The sequence below is a fragment of the Microtus pennsylvanicus genome, chromosome 11, assembly GCF_037038515.1.
Source record: "Microtus pennsylvanicus isolate mMicPen1 chromosome 11, mMicPen1.hap1, whole genome shotgun sequence".
NCBI lineage: Eukaryota > Metazoa > Chordata > Mammalia > Rodentia > Cricetidae > Microtus > Microtus pennsylvanicus.
In genome coordinates, this window is record NC_134589.1 from 54,045,195 (window position 1) to 54,064,547 (window position 19,353).

Here is a 19,353-nt window from a genome sequence, read left to right on the forward strand (position 1 = left end):
GCATCTCCCCTTACCCCTCTCCCCCCACCCTTAAGATCCCGATTTTTGCCTGGCAATCTTGTCTACTTCCCCTACCCAGGAGGATAGCTATATGTTTTTCTTTGGGTTCACCTTCTTATTTAGCTTCTTTAGGATATCCAATTATAGACTCACTGACCTTTATTTAAGGCTAGAAACCAATTACGAGTGAGTACATCCCATGTTCATCTTTTTGGGTCTGGGTTACCTCACTCAGGATAGTATTTTCTATTTCCATCCATTTGCATGCAAAATTTGAGAAGTCATTGTTTTTTACCGCTGATTAGTACTCTAATGTGTATATATTCCACGCTTTCTTCATCCATTCTTCCATTGTAAAGCAAAGGACACTGTCACTAGGACAAAAAGGCAATCCACTGACTGGGAGAAGATCTTCACCAACCCCGCAACAGACAAAGGTCTGATCTCCAAAATATATAAAGAACTCAAGAAACTAGACTTTAAAATGCTAATTAACCCAATTAAAAAATGGGGCACTGATCTGAACAGAGAATTCTCAACAGAAGAAGTTCAAATGGCCAAAAGACACTTAAGGTCATGCTCAACCTCCTTAGCAATCAGGGAAATGCAAATCAAAACAACTTTGAGATATCATCTTATACCTGTCAGATTGGCTAAAATCAAAAACACCAATGATAGCCTCTGCTGGAGAGGTTGTGGAGGAAGGGGTTCCCTCATCCATTGCTGGTGGGAATGCAAACTTGTGCAACCACTTTGGAAAGCAGTGTGGCGGTTTCTCAGGAAATTCGGGATCAACCTACCCCTGGACCCAGCAATACCACTCTTGGGAATATACCCAAGAGATGCCCGATCATCTGACAAGGGCATTTGTTCAACTATGTTCATAGCAGCATTATTTGTAATAGCCAGAACCTGGAAACAACCTAGATGTCAAACTTGTTATTTTAATGCTAGGTTTGGTAAGGTACAGACAGTCCTGGAGAGATATTACTGGACAAATGGGGCGTGGGCTGGTAGTAATAGACTGGGGTGTGTAGCAAGACCCGTGAGTTCACATGTTTCTCTGTGGCCTGACATCTTCACTAATATGGCTACTCCTTTCCTGTGGAAATGGGGCAGGCACCTGTCCAAGGAGGGTCTCAGGGCATGCTTCAGGAAGAGCTCAGAAAATCCTTCCTAGGTTACACGCACTGCTACAGGAGAATGAAGCAAAGACACAATGATCTTTCATTTCGGCAGTGTTTCCAATCCCTTCAGCTTTTCCCACTCTGAGCCCCATCAGCAACAGACTAGTGACATCATGAACAGAAGCTAAATTTACAAGAATCGTTGGAGCTATAACACCTGCCCTGCCAGGGTCTTCAGCGTAACTTAAGAGTGCGTGGGTTGAAGATTTGGCCTCCAGTTTGTGGCACTATTGGGGACAGGGTGTAGAATGTTTAGGAGGTGAAGCCTAGTAGAAGGAAATTGCTCTCTGGAAGGGATAATTGGAGGCTGGTCTCTTTCGCTTTCTCTTTGCCTGCTGGTCACAGTATGCAACTTTGTGGGTCATGTCCTTCCCCCCATGTTGTGATGTCTCCACACAGTCCCCCCACAAGTGGTCAAGTGAGCATGGCGTAAGCCTCTGAAAGTGTGACCCCGAAACAAGTTTCTCCTTCTCTCTCACAAATGGCTGTCAGAGTGTCAGAGCAATGAAATGCAGACTAAACCAGATCTTTCTTTCTTTCTTTCTTTCTTTCTTTCTTTCTTTCTTTCTTTCTTTCTTTCTTTCTTTCTTTCTTAATGATGGCAGCTGAGCATGGTGGCACAGGCCTGTCATCCTAGCTCCTGGGGAGGCTGAGGTAGAAGGACTGCAAGTTCAAGGTTAGCATGAGCTGTAGAGTGAGTTCCAGTCTAGCCTGGATGACTTCGTGAGACCCTTTATCAAAATTTTAAGTAAAAAGGGGGTCTGGGGATTGTTTAATCAGGAAAGTGCTTACTGCACAAGCGTGAGAACCTAGGTGTGAATTCCCAGCCCCTGTGTGCAAATCCGGGGAGGTAGAGATAATAAAATCTTTTTTGGTTTTTCAAGACAAGGTTTCTCTGTAGCTTTGGAACCTGTCCTGGCACTAGCTCTGTAGACCAGGCTGGCCTTGAACTCACAGAGATCTGCCTGTCCCTTCCTCCCGAGTGCTGGGATTAAAGGCGTGTGCCACCACTGCCTGGCGAGACAATAAAATCTCCAGAGGTCACTGGCCAGCCTATCCAGCTGAATTGGTGAGTTCCAGACTCAGTGAGAGAAAATATCTCAACAAAGAAGGTAAAAAGCAATTGAGGAAAAACCAGACACAGACAGACAGACATACACACACACACACACACACACATACACAAACACACAGCATTATCTATCTAATCCTTATGAGGACCCTACCCAGTCAATACTATTGTTATTATACTATTATATTATACATTATATAGTATACTATACTATTATATTATTATACTATTTGTGTAATTGTCTTTCTACAAATGAGGAGACTAATGGACAAGAGGTTGAGGAATTTGCCCAAGGCTTCACCGAGTGGTTGGTGACATGGCTATTTGAACCCTGCCCCGTGTGCTGTCCCTGTGTCCTACTGCCTTTAGTCTGAGCTCCCCACTCCCTCTGTACCCACTCATGTACCCAGAGAAGATGAGCTAATACATATTTGTTGAACACTTACATGACTGCAACAAACTGTACCATTTAAATAAACAAGTGGCTGCAGATGAAAAAGAAGCATACACACAGTCCGCAAGAGTAAATGTCTGTGACTATTTATGGCTTTCGTCTAGGCTGGGACACAAATTGTCCTTTTGTCTAAGGAGACGTTAGAAAGGCATGAGCAGTGTCTATCCAGGGGACTGGCAGTGACAAAAGTGGTCCAATATGCCATTAGTTAAGTGATGTTTGCCTGGATCCTGGCTGTGGACAGAATGGAAATGGAAAACAGGTAAAACCTAACAACGTCTAGAATTTATCCCTAGTCTGGTTCCGAAGGCTGGCTTCCTGGTGTTGATGGATAGACTATGGCCGCACCATCTGTGAACACTAGGGAAATGGAGGGAAGGGGATGTGGAAGCCCTCTGTGTTCTCTTTGATGCCATTCTGTAGAAGTAAAGTCATTCCAGAGTTAAAATGCATTTTAAAAATCCATAACTGGGCCAGAGAGATGGCTCAGTGTTTAAGAACACATATTACACTCGCAGAGGACCTGAGTTTGGTTACTAGAACCAATGTCGTATGGCTTGCATCTACCTGTAAGTGGACGATCAGATGCTTCCCGAATCCATAGGCACCTATACTCATGTGCAAAATCTCAGAATTGCCACAATATGGCCCAAGCAGCAATTGCTGATGAGACATGGGTCTGTGCGTAAGTATGTTAATGTGTGTTATTAATCCAGAAAACAAAGAGTAAAGAGTCACAAGTTCAGACTCTTGCCAGTGCAGAGCAAGTGACGTGAAGAGTGCAGACCTGGAGGAGGCAGGAGGGTGGGGGTGGGTGGGACTGCAGGTTCCCTCTAAACTTTAGAGTCGACAGGGAAAATCACCAGCTGTAGTCAATTGCCAAGCAGGAGTTTGGGGCCTGTGTCAGCAGATTGCTCCAGTTTTTAAAAGACTAAAATTTGAGCATCCTTGCTTACATCTCTTTACTAAAGATGGCTCCTATAGTAAAAATAACTCTATGACCTAAGCCAAGGAGTATTCAGGTCAGCTCTCAATCTTTGCTCTTTGTTTGGCAATCTTTGAGCCGAAGGGGTCTAAAAACTTTCCAGGACGTTCAAATCAACAAAATAACCCTGAGGCCCAGGGCATGTAGCTCGGTGACAGAGTCATGTGCTCAGCACACGTGAAGCCCTGGTCTCAATCCTCAGCAACCAAAAAAAGGAAAAGAAAAAAAATTCTCCCTGGAAATATTCTTTCCTAAGTGACTCCCATGTGGGTGGGTGTGGGGGCAGAAGTAGATCTGAGCTCCCTTTGGGAAAAGCAGAAACCCAGGGTCTGTCATTCACCTCCCCAGTTGTTGGTTCCCCTGACTGTCAAGGCTCTGGGGACATCCGACCCACAGGAGCAGATGGAGTCCCTCCTGTGTGACGGCTCTAAAGAAAAGGGTTTTGCTGCATGGGTACCCACGCATTTGAATACATCTCATAGTCTCATAGACGCAGAATAGAGTTCAATCTTTTGGAAAAATGGCATATGGACTGCTGACCATAGTGTGTGTGTGTGTCTGTGTGTGTGTGTGTGTGTGTGTGTGTATGTGTGTGTGTGTGTGTTGAGGGTGGGCTTCCTCCTATCCTGCTCTGACTCTTTAAGCACTTGGGTGAAAACCACATTGCAATTAAGCTCTGTTTTTTCCAGTGCAGATTAGACACCAGTTTCGTTTTTCTCCTTTGCTAATGAGTCACCTTTGCTAATTCGGTTAGCTTCAAATCACGAAACAGATCAGTGGTGAAGCAAGGTTGTTCCGAGGCTCCTCTACTTCTCAGAGTCCCCTGTGGAGTTCTATAAGACATCATACTCTCAGGGAACAGTCTTCAGAAGTTTGGCCTCACAGTGTCCACACTGGGACCCAGAAAGATGTTCTTTGATGGACATGGAGATCTATTCCATAACCCACCTGAGGCACTGATATCCTTTAAGTGTTTGTACATCTTCCGTACACTTTTTGTAAAATTTATTTTTGTTTAGGTATGATGTATATACATCTACATCTATGTGGGTGCATGTCAGGTGTGTGCAGGTGCCCATGGAAGCCAGAGGAAGGCATTAGCTTCCTTGGAGCTGGAGTTTCAGGTGGTTGTGAGCTACCTGATGTGGATGCAGGCAATAGAGCTGGGGTCCCACGGAAGAAGAGGAAACATTGTCAACCGCTCGTCTATCTTTTTACTCCTCCCAGATGCTTTAAACCATCTCTGGATTATGTCACGTACACAAAACAGTGTGAATGCTGTGTAAATAGTTGCAATGTCTAGAGATAAATAATAAGGAAACAGATCTGTGCATGCTCCATAGAGACACAGTTGAAGAGATGGTGCCAATCAATCTACAGTTGGTTGGATCCTCCAGAGCAGAACCTACACATGTGGAGGACCCGCTGTATATATCTTAAAGGTTTTGGAAGGAATTTTAAAAGCCAGCAGTGCTTGGGATTCACCAGTTTGGAGCACTGGGGCTCCAGCTGTGCACTTTGCTCTTGGGTTGTACAAAGGAATGTTTGTCTTTTTTTGTGTGTAGTCTGTAAACAGCCGCCGGCCTCCACACTGCGTACTTTATGAGGAAGATCAGTTTTCCACTTCCTGCAGCGCTCACTCTTACAGGATTGAGGGGCAGCTAAGGGCAATGGTAAAGCCCCATTTGGAATATGAATCCTGGTGTGCAGGGACAAGAACAGCCCCTTGGTGTCTATGTGGCCCCGGGCAGCTTATTTTCTTTTCCATCTGAGGTTGACTTTGGAAGTCACCTACTAGGAAAACGTGGGTGGTATCTAATGGTGGCAGCTTCTAGCACGAAAGTGGATTATCCAACAGACACATCAGTATCTGTAGCCATGAGATCCTGTGGGGGATGATTCCTTTATTAATATCTGCTCTGTGCAGGGCTACAAGAGTGAGGAAGGTCACAAAGGTCAAACCAGCTGTTAAGGAGTGAGAGATTTACACTACAGATGTGCACAGCAGGGCGGTAAATGTCGCCTAGTCCCAGCGAGACCCTTACAACAGCTTCTTTGGTGTCATTTGCAGATTGGCAAAGTCCACGCTGCTCCTCATTCCTTTATTGGGGGTTCATGAGGTCCTCTTCTCTTTCATCACCGATGACCAACTTGAAGGATTTTCAAAACTGATTCGACTCTTCATCCAGCTGACACTAAGCTCTTTCCATGTAAGTAACCTGACAGATGCCTTGGCTCGGAGAAGAAAAGTCCGCAGGGTCCAAACAGCATTGAGGACAGCTGTGGACCAGCGCAGTTCCCTAGCGCCAGCAGGCTTTACTGGTGAGGAGCTGAGATGTTAGAAGGGTGGACTGATGGGGAAGTGCTGCCTGGGTCCTGCCAGCACGATTCAGTGACTCCAAAGGGATAATCAGCCTTGTTCCTGGACTGTGACTCATGATTGTATTAACTGTGTCAACATGAAGCCGCTTATTAAGGGTCTATTTATTGCTGTGTTATCTGAGGAACACTGTACAAATCGAACCTTTTCCAGGCATCCTGTGATATGTATGCACACAGCACACCATACCGCTGGGGCAGGGAGTAAAGAGTCCAGATCAGGAGTCTTTTAATTCGGACAGATGTGTGTGCACCAAAACTAGAAACAGTTCAGCTCTGGTTACCCAGATGTAATGGTTAACCACCAACTACCTATGAACTGACAGCTTAGCGTGGCTCTCAATTTTATTCTTTCTCATGACTGGAAGTCAGGCGTCCAGATAGGACATGGGATGGGATGGCTAAGCTCTGGCCTGGTGAAGCCTGCTGGGCTCCCCCTGGCTTCTTTTCCCATCTACAAACAGCCTGAGCTGGGGCTGGCTCCATTTAGGTTGAATTTCTGGGACCTCATTTTTTACTATCAACTTATGTTCCTTCCTTCCATTTGGTCTGAGGGTCTTGTGCTTTCCTCGTGCTTGCTCCTTGTGGTTCCTCCACAGGTGACTGGCTTTTTATGTGGCAGCTCAAGTCTCCTAAGAACATCAGGAACGGGGACCATTGGGCATTTTAAGTGCGTAAGCTTGGAGCTGACATCTTGATGATTCCACTGCATTCTGTGGTTTAAAGCAAGCCACTGGCCTGGCCTAGAATGAAGGAGGGTGAGATTGAAGAGGGGCATGGGTGCGGAGATGCAAGGCTCAGGAGCAAAGGCCACTAAGACAACAGACCTTGGGGAACAGTATAGGCATAGCCAAATGAAAAAAGAGGTTGTGAATTTGAAAGAGAGTGAGGAGAGGTATATAGGAGGATTTGGAGAGGGGAAAAGGAAGGGAGAAATGATGTAATTATATCATTATCCCCACACACAAAGGGAGAACAACAACAACAAAAACCTGTAGTGTAAAGTAAGCTGCCACCCTGGCCTACAGTGAAGGGGAGGCACGGAACTGGACTTCCTTCCCACCCTTCCCCTGCTCCGCATGCTCTCAATTTACTTGGGAGATCTCGTCCTTTTCTCCTTCCTAGGTGGATCCATGTATGTCTTCTTTGTTGTCTAGGTTCTCTGGGGTTGTGGACTTTAGGCTGGTTATTTTTTGTTTTATGTCTTTTGTTTTGTGACTGAGTACATATTATATTTGTCTGTCTGGATCTGGGTTACCTCACTTGGTTTGGTTTTTTCTAGTTCTGTCCATTTGCCTGCAAATTTCAAGATATCATTATGTTTTACCACTGAGTAGCACTCCATTTTGTAAATGGACCACATTTTCTTTATCCATTCTTCGGTTGAGGGGCATCTAGGTTATTTCCAGGTTCTGACTATTGAGAATAAAGCTGCTATGAACACAGTTGAGCAAATGCCCTTGTGGTATGATTGAGCATCCTTTGGGTATATACCCAAAAGTGGTATTGCTGGGTCTTGAGGTAGATTGATTACTAATTACTAAATTTTGAAATTCAAAGCAGCTGTACAAGTTTACATTCCAACCAACAATCGGGGAGTCTATTTAATTTGCTTATCTGGTCTTGATTTAGTTTTGATATATGACACTTATCCAGAAAATTGTCCATTTCCTTTAAGTTTTCCAATTTTGTGGAGTACAGGTTTTTGAAGTATGATCTGATATTCTGGATTTCCTCCATATCTGTTGTTGTGTCCCCTTTTTCATTTCTGATTTTGTTAATTTGAACATTCTCTCTCTGCCTTTTGGTTAGTTTAGATAATGGTTTGTCTATTTTGTTGATTTTCTTGAAGAACCAACTCTTTGTCTCATTGATTCTTTGTATTGTTTTCTTTGTTTCTATTTTGTTCATTTCAGCTCTCAGTTTGAGAATTTCCCACCATCTACTCCTCCTGGGTGAGTTTTCGTCTTTTTGTCCTAGGGTTTTCAGGTGTTCCGTCAATTTTCTAGTGTGGCATTTTTCCGGATTCTTTGTGTAGGCATTTATTGCTGTGAGCTTTCTTCTTAGTACTGCTTTCATGTCCCATACATTTGGGTATGTCATGCAGTCATTATCATCGAATTTTAGGAAGTCTTTAATTTCTTTACTTTTTCCTTGACCCAGTGGTAATTCAGTTGAGCATTGCTCAGTTTCCATGAGATTGTGGGCTTTCTGCAATAAGTATTGTTGTTGAATTTTAACTTTAAGCCATCATGGTCTGATAAGACACAGGGGATTATTTCAGTTTTTTTTGTATTTGTTGATATTTCTTTGTTACCAAGTATGCTGTTGATTTTGGAGAAGGATCCATGAGGTGCTGAGAAGAAGCTGTATTCTATTAGGTGAAATGTTCCATAGATGTCCGTTAAGCCCATTTGAGTAATAACATCTCTTAGTTCCCTTATTTCTCTGTTAAGTTTCTGTCTGGCAGACCTGCCCAGTGGTAACAATGGGGTGTTGATGTCTCTCATTATTAGTGTGTGTGGTATGATATGTGATTTAAATTTTAGTAATGTTTCTTTTACAAATGAGAGTGCCCTTGTATTTGGGGCATAGATGTTCAGAATTGAGACTTCATCTCAATGGATTTTTCCTGTGATGAATACGAAATGACCTTCTTCATTTCTTTTGTTTAATTTTAGTTTTAAGTCTATTTTGTTAGACATTAGGATAGCTACACTAGCTTGTTCCTTAGGTCCATTTGATTGGAAAATCTTTTTCCAACCCTTTACACTGAGGTAATGTCTGTCTTTGTAGTTGAGGTGTGTTTCTTGTATGCAGTAGAAGGATAGATTCTGTTTTCATATCCAATCTGTTAGCCCGTGTCTTTTTATAGGTGCATCGAGTCCATTGATATTAAGGGATACTAATGATCAGTGATTGCTAGTTTCTGTTATTTTTGGTTTTGATGTTGTTGTTGTGTGTGTGTTTTCCTTCTTTGAGACTTGCTGGGTGTGGGCTTATCTATTGCCTTTGTTTTTGTGAGTGTAGCTAACTTCCTTGGAATGGAGTTTTCCTTCTAGTACTTTCTGTAGGGCTGGATTTGTCGATAGGTATTGATTAAATCTGGTTTTGTCATGGAGTGTCTTGTTTTCTCTGGTGGTGAGATGATTTCTGGAGGTCACTGCTGTCACTCCAGCTTCTCCTCTTGGCAGCCTGGCCCGCCAATCAAACTGCTGCTCACGCTTCTCCTCCCTGAGGGATAGTTAGTTTCAGAGGTTCAGTCCATTAACTTTATGGTGGGGAGCATGAGAACATGAAGGAAGGCACTGGTGCAGTTGCTGAGAGCTGTATTCTGGTCTTGAACTGTTCTGGATATAGAACTCAAAGGAAACCATGACAGAGGCACTCGGATTGTTAGATCATCTGGGCCATCGGCTTCTATCAGAGATTTTCCACAGGGTCTTCCTCCATCAAACTGATCTTTCTTAGCCCAGAATGAATCCACAGCCTCCCATTTCCTTTTCCCAGTAGGCCATTCTCATCTTGCTTCCTCTGCATCTGGCTAGAGACTCTCTACTTGGTCTTAATAATAAAAACCCAGAGTCAGATATCGAGGGTGAAAGCTGAAAGATCAGAGAAGCAGAGCAGTCAACCACTAGAGAGTTCTTACCTCTACAGACTGTCAGACCAATGAGGACTGACCTCCTCTCTCCTCCTGCCTTATATTCCTCTCCACCCAGATGTATCACTTCCTATCTCTACCTCCCAAGTGCTGGGATCAAAGGTGTGAGCTCTGTCTCTCTTTTAGCCTGGCTAAATCTCACGTATCCTAGTGTGGCCTTGAACTCCTGATCTTCCTACCTCCTCCTTCCAAGTGCCAGAATTAAAGGTGTATGCCACCCCTGCCTGGCCTCTATGGTTAACTAATTGCTAACTCCGCACTGTGATCTCCAGGGAAGCTTTATTTGTTAGAGTATAAACAAGATATCAGACCCATTGGCAACAAACTTTTTTCCCCATCATTGAGGCATGATTAATTATTTCAATCTTTTGGGGGATTTCAAAAGCTAAGAGTTTGTAATTCAACTTCCCTGTGTTGCTTGGCTGTACGCCTCTGTAAAAGAGAAAAACAAAGCCAAAACAAATCCTTCAGCTGTTTGGTTGGTAGTATTTAGGGGCCTTTTGGCATATTGGTTAACGTAAACCCCAAATCTCCTGATATCGCAAATTAAAGTTCTGGCAGTTATGCGGAGATCAGGGAACCAAATCTTGAAGGAGGAAACTTCACTTACCAGACTCCTTAGACCCAGAGGCTGCTCCGGCCATTTGTGTAATGAGCTGCTTCTGGATTAAAGCAGTTGTCAGTATTATTGTTGGTGATTCTGTGGGCTGGGCTGTCCTCCATAGACATGATCTTTTGGATGCACATAATTTTGGCTGGACCTGCAAACTTCTGAAGGCTTGATGAGGCTGGAACATCCTATCAACATGTAGCTCGTTCACATGGTTACACATTGATGTGACCTGTGGGCCTGGAGCTCCCTAGGACCACTGATCAGTGTAGCTTCATTTTTCTCCGTGTGTCTTGGGCATCTCATGACACAACAGCTGGATTCTTGGAGTACACCAAGAGCAAATGTTCTAAGAGGGAGCAGGAGGGGCTCTCCACACTTCGAAGGCAGAGGTTTGGATGTAAGTAGATGGATGCTCTTACCACAGTATGCTGGTAAACAGTCATAGGGTCCTCTCAGACTGTAAAGGAGGGAAAACGGGATTCAGGTTTTGATGTGAGGAACAGCCTGAGCCTGTATAATGAGGAAAAATGCTGGGACCTTCTTTGGAAAGGAGCTGCCAGTGGCTCCTGATCCAGCCACCAGCAAAAGCTCTGCTCACCTGCTCGTGCTACTGAAAAACGTGAGGATTCATAGTGAGGATTCACAGTGGCTCGCGTTCTAAAGCGGGATGGAGACAGAAAGCGTTTGGCTGTAGACAGAGGCTCCCCTCTGTTCAGTGCACCCAATACTGCTCCCCTCCACCTCACCAAGCAGAGATGAGGATGGGATGGGCAGACAAGGAAAGGCACATCTGACATGGCCCATCTTAGTGACTTTACAGAAGGAATCCGGCAGAGCAGGCGTTTGTCCCAGCAGCTTTCTCTCCTAGCTGCCTTGGAGGCCCCGCCACTCCTCAAGCCTTTACTGCACAGAGCGCTTCACCAGCCTCCTGCTGTCAAGAAATTGCCACACGTTGAGGACATGTGACGTGAGAACCATGTGTTCCGTGGGACCTGATTGCTCACACCTGGAGCCGGAGCCAGACTGCAGGGCGTTCCTAAGCTAGAGAAGGGAATCCTATTTTAGCCTTTGTGCTGAGTTGGGCACACCAAAAGCCGGCTCTTCTTATTCCACATTCTCAGAGGCAATTATTACTTTCCCCTTGACCCCACAGTAAGCTGTTTCAATTGCATGTGTGGAAAGGTGGACTGTGCTACCAAGCCCCCACTCAGAAGCATGGCTACGGACTCCCCAGGGGCACAAGAAAAGGGAAATGCCACACGTGCAGGCCGAATCTGAGCTGGGAGCCTCCTGGCCTTACTCAGTAAGGGACGTATTGATAGAGGTGAATAGAAAGAAGATCAGAGACAACATCCTCCCAGGGTCATATTTCATCAGTGTCAAAAGATATAGGAAGTCTGGGCATAGTGGCACATACCTGTCGTATCAGGATTGGGGATGCTTAGGTAGGAGTTTCGGACCAGCCTGAGCTACAGTGTGAGACCATGTCTTAAATGAATAAATAGATCAGATATAGAAAGAGTCAGCTCATCCTTGTGACCCTTCAGTTGGAGATGTGCCCTTTCCTTGTGGGGTCTGGCATTTTGAGATTTTTCCTTTAAACCCTCAATGCTCAGGCCCCATACATACCTGTTCCCATATGTCAGACACACAGCACAGACTCCACAGATCTCCACAGCAGTTAGGGAAAGTCAAGACATGTATTATAAATAGCTATGAAAAAAATAGAACGTAAGATGTCAACACAGTTTAGAAGTAGCTTGACACTGTACAAGATAAAAACCCTTCATCCCAAGTGAGAGAAGCCCAACTCATTAATTAATTAATAAGTTAATTAATTATGTAATGCATTTCTATTATGTGCCAGGTATTTTCAGGTGCTGGGGATCTAGCAGTGAATTCTATACGTGGATGCCACTCCCCCTGTGCGTGATACAGAGAAGGGCTGGCAGTAGCCAAGGGCAATAACTCTAGTCCTTAGTACATTGGACAGCCCGTGAAAAACTCCTTGTGGTGATTTTGAGCTGAGATCTGAATTTTAGGAAGCCAAATTTGGTAGATTTGTGGAGAAGGCATCCCAGGAAGCAGAACGTGTGAGGGGGCTCGAGGAATAAGTGAGCCATGGTATACCTGAGTGGTATCCACACCCGTGTTTAGGCCCCAGCCATATTGAATGGCACTGACCCCCCGTTGCAATTAGGTTTCGTAGAGAGATTGTATATGACATCAGAGGCTTGGTAATTCCTTGAAAGTGTTGTGACTTCTGCCTGATTCACCCTTTCTGGCAAAATTGGGTGAGCCAAGCACCAATCAGGACAGTGACCTGAGATCCGCTGCCTTCAAGCTAAGTGAATCTGAACAGAAGCAGAGATTCTGAACACAAACACCTTTGCCTAGGACACATTCTTCAAGACCCTTCCAACATTAATTGATACATAACCATTATTACGTGAAGAGGGAATCACTGTTTCTATGACTGTGATCATGTTTTACTGTGCAATCAACAACTTCCCAAGGTGTGGACCGATTTTTAAGCTAACAGTATGAGAGCTGAGGAGACGGCTAAGAGTGCTGGCTGCCCTTGCAGACGGCTTGAGTTTGGGTTCCAGCACCCACAGCACATGGCTCAGAACTCCTGTAACTCCAGCTCTAGGGATCCAACACTCTCTTCTGACCTTTGCAGGTACCCAAATATATGTTAAAATACACACACACACATGCACACATGTGTACGCACACATACACACAACTTAAAAATCTTTAAAAAATATTAATTTGAAGGAATAATCTATAACAATATAGATTATTATAACAGTACGGCCAGAGCCACCAGAATAAGCTCACTGGTCACATAAGCTCCAGCAGTTCAAGTCCGTACGTTAAGTGCCTGTTGTGCATATTTGGTGACGGAAACAGTACAGATTTGTTTTCATGTGCCACAACCTTTGGATGAGGGTCTGGCAGTCTTTCAGGGGACATTCTGGCTCAGGGTTGTCAAAGTTGCTGGCCTATAGTGGCTGAGAGAAAATGGGGCATAAGATGAAGTCAGCCACACAGAAGCCTGAAGCCCAGCTCACTGCACACCTTCCATGCTTAGGGGAGTTTATTTTGTGCTAAGTGAGATGAGAAACGACCAGAGGGAAATAATCTGTCATTTCAAAGGAAATGGCTTGACAAGAGCAAAGGGTGTTTATTAAGGCACAGAAATGAAAATTTCAGGACCAGGCATAACTGGTTGCGGGTCCACAAACTATCCACGAGCAATCTGTCTCCCACCGTCACTGGTCTCTGTTGCTGGATTCATGTCCACAAAGGCGCTCTCTCCCTGTTATGGGAAGATACCAACAGTATCTCTGAGCTTACACTGTCCATAATAATTATTATTATGTCTGACATGGGGAAGTGAACTCAATCTCCTCTCCTTTCTAGTGGAAAGAGCTCTAATTGACCTCGATTATGTCACAGAGTCTGTTTGGGCCAATTATTATGGTGATGGCCATCCTAAAACACGAGAATCTTATGACTGACAACTATGCCATAACCTTAGAGAATGAGGCAGGGGAAAGAATACAAGTTGGCAGCACTTGGGAGGCAGATGCAGGCAGATCTCTGTGAGTTCAAGGTCAGCCAGGACTGTGTAGTGAGACCCCGCGTCAAAGAAAGAGAGGAGGAAGAAAAAATGAGCTAGTCAGTAACACCATGGAAAGCAGAAATGGGGCTGTGGCCATCCCTGTATTTGTACCATTGTGTGAATGACCCAGGGTCTCAGGAGGTCAATTACCACGGACTTAAGGGCACCCACAAGCACCCAGGAGGCGACCTATGTGCATAGTGGATGTTGGGGTAAGAAGAGACATTTATCAACATGGCTGATGCCAGTCTGTATAAGCATCACATTAGTAGAATACTCCTTCCAGGGGATTTTGAGCATCACTGGTGACTCTCAGACACATCTTCTACCAAGCAGGACTTTACACCACATTTTCCTTCTGTTCCAGGGATTTCTGGTGGCCTTGCAGTATGGCTTTGCCAATGGAGAGGTATGTTTCCCACACTGCCATCCCAGCTTCCGGTGAGGTGGGGGCTGTAATTCTATAATCCCTAGGGGTTTCCGTTTGTGTGATTGCACACCTGTCCCTGGCATGTGTTGGTACAAATTTTCATTGTGAGCATCCATTAGAGAGAATAGGAGACAGCTTAGACTCACAGAGTGGTGTGCAAAGTTCAGAACTCAGCCCCTCGGTCTGTTGGGGGCATGAAAGGGTTAACATGTGATGGATGAGACAAGCTTGGATTGCAGGGTCTAAAAAATCCACACCTAAACATTGACTGAGCACTCAGAAGATTTGCGGCTTAGTCATTTGACTTCAATTTTCTCATCTGTTAAATATGAATAACAGCTGGCCCTGTTCCATGGCGCCCTGGGCATACTCAGCACAAGGTAAACACTGAACATCTGGGAGTGATGCTTCTTTTTATGTTTATTGTGCTCTGTTTCCTGTGTGCTAGGCAGCTGTCTGTTACTGTGACAAACACTCAAGACAATCAACTTACAAGGAAGGAAAGGTTTATTTGGCTCATGGATTCAGAGGTTTCAGTCAATGGTTGTTTGCCTGGCCCCTTTACCTTTAGGCCTGTGGTGAGACCGTTCATAGTGATGGGACCACATAGTGGAATGAGATGCTCACCTCATGGATGAAGGAGGGAAGGAAGGAGGGAAAGGGAGAGAGGGAGGGAGGGAAGAGGAAGGAGAAAGGGGGAGAAAGAGTGTGTGCTGAGAGAAAGCTCACATTCTAAGCCTCTCCCAGAGACTTAATTTCCTTCCTTCCTTCCCTTAGGCCTTACATCTTAAGTTTCTACCATCTCCCAATAGGGCCAAGGACTGGAGACTAAGCCTTCTATGCAGGAGTCTTATCCAAACTATCACACCTGGGGAAAGGCTTAAAGGGGCGAGAAGCAGAGGCCAGGACGCAGACGTTTCCAGCCTCCTTCCATCCTTTCCACTCTCTCTTCCGGTGGAATGTAACCGTCTCAGCAGCAAACCCCACTTCTACTTTGCCTGCTGCTGTTTCCGTGTCTCCACCTGGGAGCCCCTTGTCCATCAGGCAGGGTCCAGCTGAAAAGCCACTATGCAAAGCCCCCACCTGAACACTGTTACCTTGAACTTCCCATGTCCCATCAAAAGGCAGAAAGGAAAACAATGGTGGAAGATTTTAAACTGGCTTTCTGTGAGTCCAGAGCCAGGCAGTGTTCCATTCTGTGAAATTAGACATTCCAGTAAGCAGGGCAGAAGGGGGTTGTTTTAATGATAGAAAAGGAATAAGGGAAGCAGAAATTAAGAACAAAAATGATTGTTTCAAAGTGATTTTTTTTTCTTGGAAGATAGTGTTCTGGTTAGGGTTTCTGTTGCTACGATGAAACACTATGATCAAAAAGCAAGCTGGGGAGGAAAGGGTTTGTTTGGTTTATACTTCCACAGAAAATCAGGACAGGAACTCAAACAGGGAAGGAACCTGGAGGCAGAAGGTGATGCAGAGGCCGTGGAGGGGTGCTGCTTACTGACTTGCTCCCCATAGGTTGCTTGGCCTGCTTTCTTACAGCACCCAGGACCGCCAGTCCAGGGATGCAGCCACCTATAATGGTCTCTAGGCTCTTCCCCGTCAATCATTAATTAAGAAAATGCCCTACAAGCTGGCTTATAGCCTGATCTTATGGAGTCATTTTCTTAAATTGAAGTTCTAGATGAGTTTAACTTGGGTCAAGTTGATATAAAACTATCCAGCATGGATGCATTTATGTGAAGTACCCAATGAACATGAGATTACTCCAGGTAAACCGTTTTGTAGATGGGTTAAAGCAGAGGGACCTTTGTTACTATACCAGATGAAACTGACCTGTTGGGGCAAATTTGGCGGTGACTCTTTTAGTTTATTTTGGCAGAATAGAAACTTAGCGTGGGTGGCTCCATTTTGATTTTCAGCACAGGAACTTAGAGCCGGACCATGGCCTTCTATAGGGCTCATTACCAGCCTTTACCACATTCTCTAGGGCTTTTGCCTCATAGCATCTGTGCCTGCGTGTCTTTCTTGTCTTTGTTCTGCTCCACCTGTGAAAGCTAAAGGTAGCCCAGGGGTAGCCCCCAGGAGCCGTGTAACCAATACTTGCCGAATGGACATGTGGTCAGGGACACCAGGATAATCACCACACCTTTGTCTCACCCGGCAGGTGAAGGCCGAGCTGCGCAAGTTCTGGGGCCGCTTCTTGCTAGCTCGCCGCCACTGTGGCTGCAGAGCCTGTGTCCTGGGGAAGAACTTCCGGTTCCTGGGGCAGTGTCCCAAGAAGCTGTCAGAGGGAGATAGTGCTGAGACGCTTCGGAAGCTGCAGTCCTCAACCTGCAGCTCACACTTGGCCTCTGAGACCCTGGGGGAGCTGGGGGCTAGGCCTATGCCGGGTCGTAGAGCTTGGCCCCGGGGAAGCAGCCTGTCTGAGAGCAGTGAGGGGGACTTCACCCTGGCCAATACCATGGAGGAGATTCTGGAAGAGAGTGAAATGTAGGCAGGGTCCATCACTCCAGCTCTGCAGCTGGGGATTCCTGAGAGCCCCGGATGTTGCTGAGCCGGGGATCTTCCTCCTGCCCACTATGCCCATTCTGATGTGAAGTCTCTCCTGGGTCATCAAGCTCTGTATAAATGAGTGTAATGCCCACAGCTCTTCCTATCCTGGTCACCCTGCAGGCTCACCTGCCTGGTGTATTTCCCAGAATGTCCACTAGTCTCTGTGGCCTTGCCCTAAACTCAAGTGAATGGAGCGGGCCATGAAGAGAAATTACTGATTAAATAGGGTCCAGCTAGTGTCTCCTTCCCGCTCATGCTACATGGATGGCTGCCTCCTGGGTGTAGGGTACACTGGGACCCCACAAAAAAAGTGTCAAGGCCTGGGATCATGGCTAACACTCTGAGAGAACAAGTCTGAGATGATGGCTAAGAATTGGAAGCGTTTGCCAAGCATCTGAGGAAATTCTGGAAGGTTCGCCCTTGGCAAACCCTGGGCAGGATGGATGGAGTAGCTAATTATGCACTCACTGGGGACATACCGCGCTCCTCAGACCCAGTGTGACCCCGTGTTGAACCCAAAGCCTCTCTCCCCCCTGTTTCTCTTCCCTTCCTCACCTGTCAAGCCTTGCCCCCTTTCTCCATCTCAGGTTCCATTGGGGTTAACAGAAGATTGAATGTCTCAGTACTGCATGTTAGTGTCTGCCCTTGTTGCTGGGGACAAATACCTGACAAGTAGCGGTTTCAGGGAGGAAGTGCTATACGGGCTCCTGGTTTGAGAGTGTGGTCCATCAAGGTGAGGAAGGCACGGTGGGAAGAGGGGTTCTCACGGAGCTGCAGGATCGTGAGGTAGCTCATGAGGTGGCTGGCCACTGTCTCGTCAGCATGCTGCTTGCTTTCTGTCAACATGACACAAACCTGGACATCTCCGGGAAGAGGGACTCTTAACTGAGGACTTCCTCCATTGTATCGTTCCAGAGGCGGATCTATGGGAGCATTTTCTTGATTAATGGCTGATGTGGGAGAGCCCAACCCACTGTTGCTGGTGCTGCCCCGAGGTCCTGGGTTGTAGAAGAAAGCGGATGAGTGAGCCATGAGGAGCAAGCCAGTTAGCTTCACTCCTCCATAGTTCCTGCCTCTGGACTTCACTTAGTGCAGTGTGCATGTGGAAATGCAAGCCAAATAGGCCCTTCCCTCCCCAAGCTGTTTTTGGTCATGATGTTGATCATGGCAAAATAAAGCGGATTAGGACAGAAATTGGTACCGGAGAGAGGGCTACTGCTGTGGCAGACCTGACCATGTTGTTTGGAAGAGGACAGTAGACGTGTTGGGCACTTCAGGCTGGAAAAGCCGCCGAGCCCTCAAAGGGTGATGGGTGGTACTGTGAGAGCCGGACAGTTGGAGTGTTGAGGGAAGCACAGTCGATGAAGGCCTGGCTTATGAATTTTCAGAAGGAAGCAAAGACTTTTCCAGGGTTGTCTGAGCTGTTTTGAATTGAGCCTGTAGTTTCTGGTCAGCTGAGGATGAAAAATCCACTTAGTAAGAGACCAGCATCATTGAGGCAAAGTCTTCCAGGAGGTGTTCCTTGGATCAGAAGCTGTGGTCTGGCAGGAAGATGACCAGGCTGTACACCAGGCTGGCGACAAAACTGGGCAAACCAGAAGTCAGGCACGGCGAAAGAGGGATGCTGGTGTTCTCGCTCCTCGGCTATCTTATTCAGCTGCGGGGATGGTGCTTCCCACGTTCAGGCTCTTCCCTCCTCAGTTAAGCCTCTCTGGAGACGTCCTAAGGCACAGTGAAAAGTGTGTGTCCTAGGCGATCCTAAGTCCAGGCAGCTGACCGTGAAGATCCATTATCACGCTGTCCTTCCTTTGGCCTCCACTGCGGGAGCCTTCTGAATGTCGTCATTGGTTCTGTCCTCTTCTTCCTGGTTCCTCCTGCCCTTCTGAACTCAGCTTCTACCAGCCCGCTTGTTCTGTCCCTCAGGGATAGGAATGCCCTTCTTGGTTCACCATTGATTGATCCTCTGACAGTCAGGCTTGCTGCTGCAGGAGGCTGATCTGCTTCTTTCCTGACTCAAGTTCCGTGGACAAGAATTCTTCATCCCAGACAGGTGCTAAAAGCCAGGTGAGCGAAAAGGACTCTGGCTGGGTGTGGACTTGCTGAGGATGATCAAGAAGCCCTGGGCCCTACACCGGTCAGACTTATTGGACCTTCATGCCAGTGGGAAGTCAGCTGCATTCAAACTGACCCACGGAGGAGCCAAGGTCAGGCTCAGTTACAGAAGCCGTAAGACAAGAGCTTGCAGGATGACTGGGGGAGGAACTGATTGTAGGAACATTGTGCAGATGGCAAGGAGTGCTGCTTTTTAGTGGGCAAAGTATGTATTCCATGGTGAGGTATGTTGCCTGGGCCAGGTATGTGTCCATGGTGGGGTATGTTGTTGCC

At 46.1% G+C, this 19,353-nt stretch overlaps 1 protein-coding gene across 1 annotated transcript in view; it reads left to right on the forward strand.

Annotated features, from left to right (window-relative positions):
* Glp2r (glucagon like peptide 2 receptor) overlaps window positions 1–17,210 on the forward strand; it is a 59,282-nt gene extending 42,072 nt beyond the window's left edge. Inside the window, exons 11-13 of the mRNA XM_075942416.1 lie at window positions 5,770–5,908; window positions 14,353–14,394; window positions 16,580–17,210. Of these exons, the coding sequence (XP_075798531.1) occupies window positions 5,770–5,908; window positions 14,353–14,394; window positions 16,580–16,909 (511 nt within the window). The 3' untranslated portion in view covers window positions 16,910–17,210. The remainder of the gene's footprint in view (window positions 1–5,769; window positions 5,909–14,352; window positions 14,395–16,579) is intronic.
* The last annotated feature ends 2,143 nt before the right edge of the window (window positions 17,211–19,353 follow it).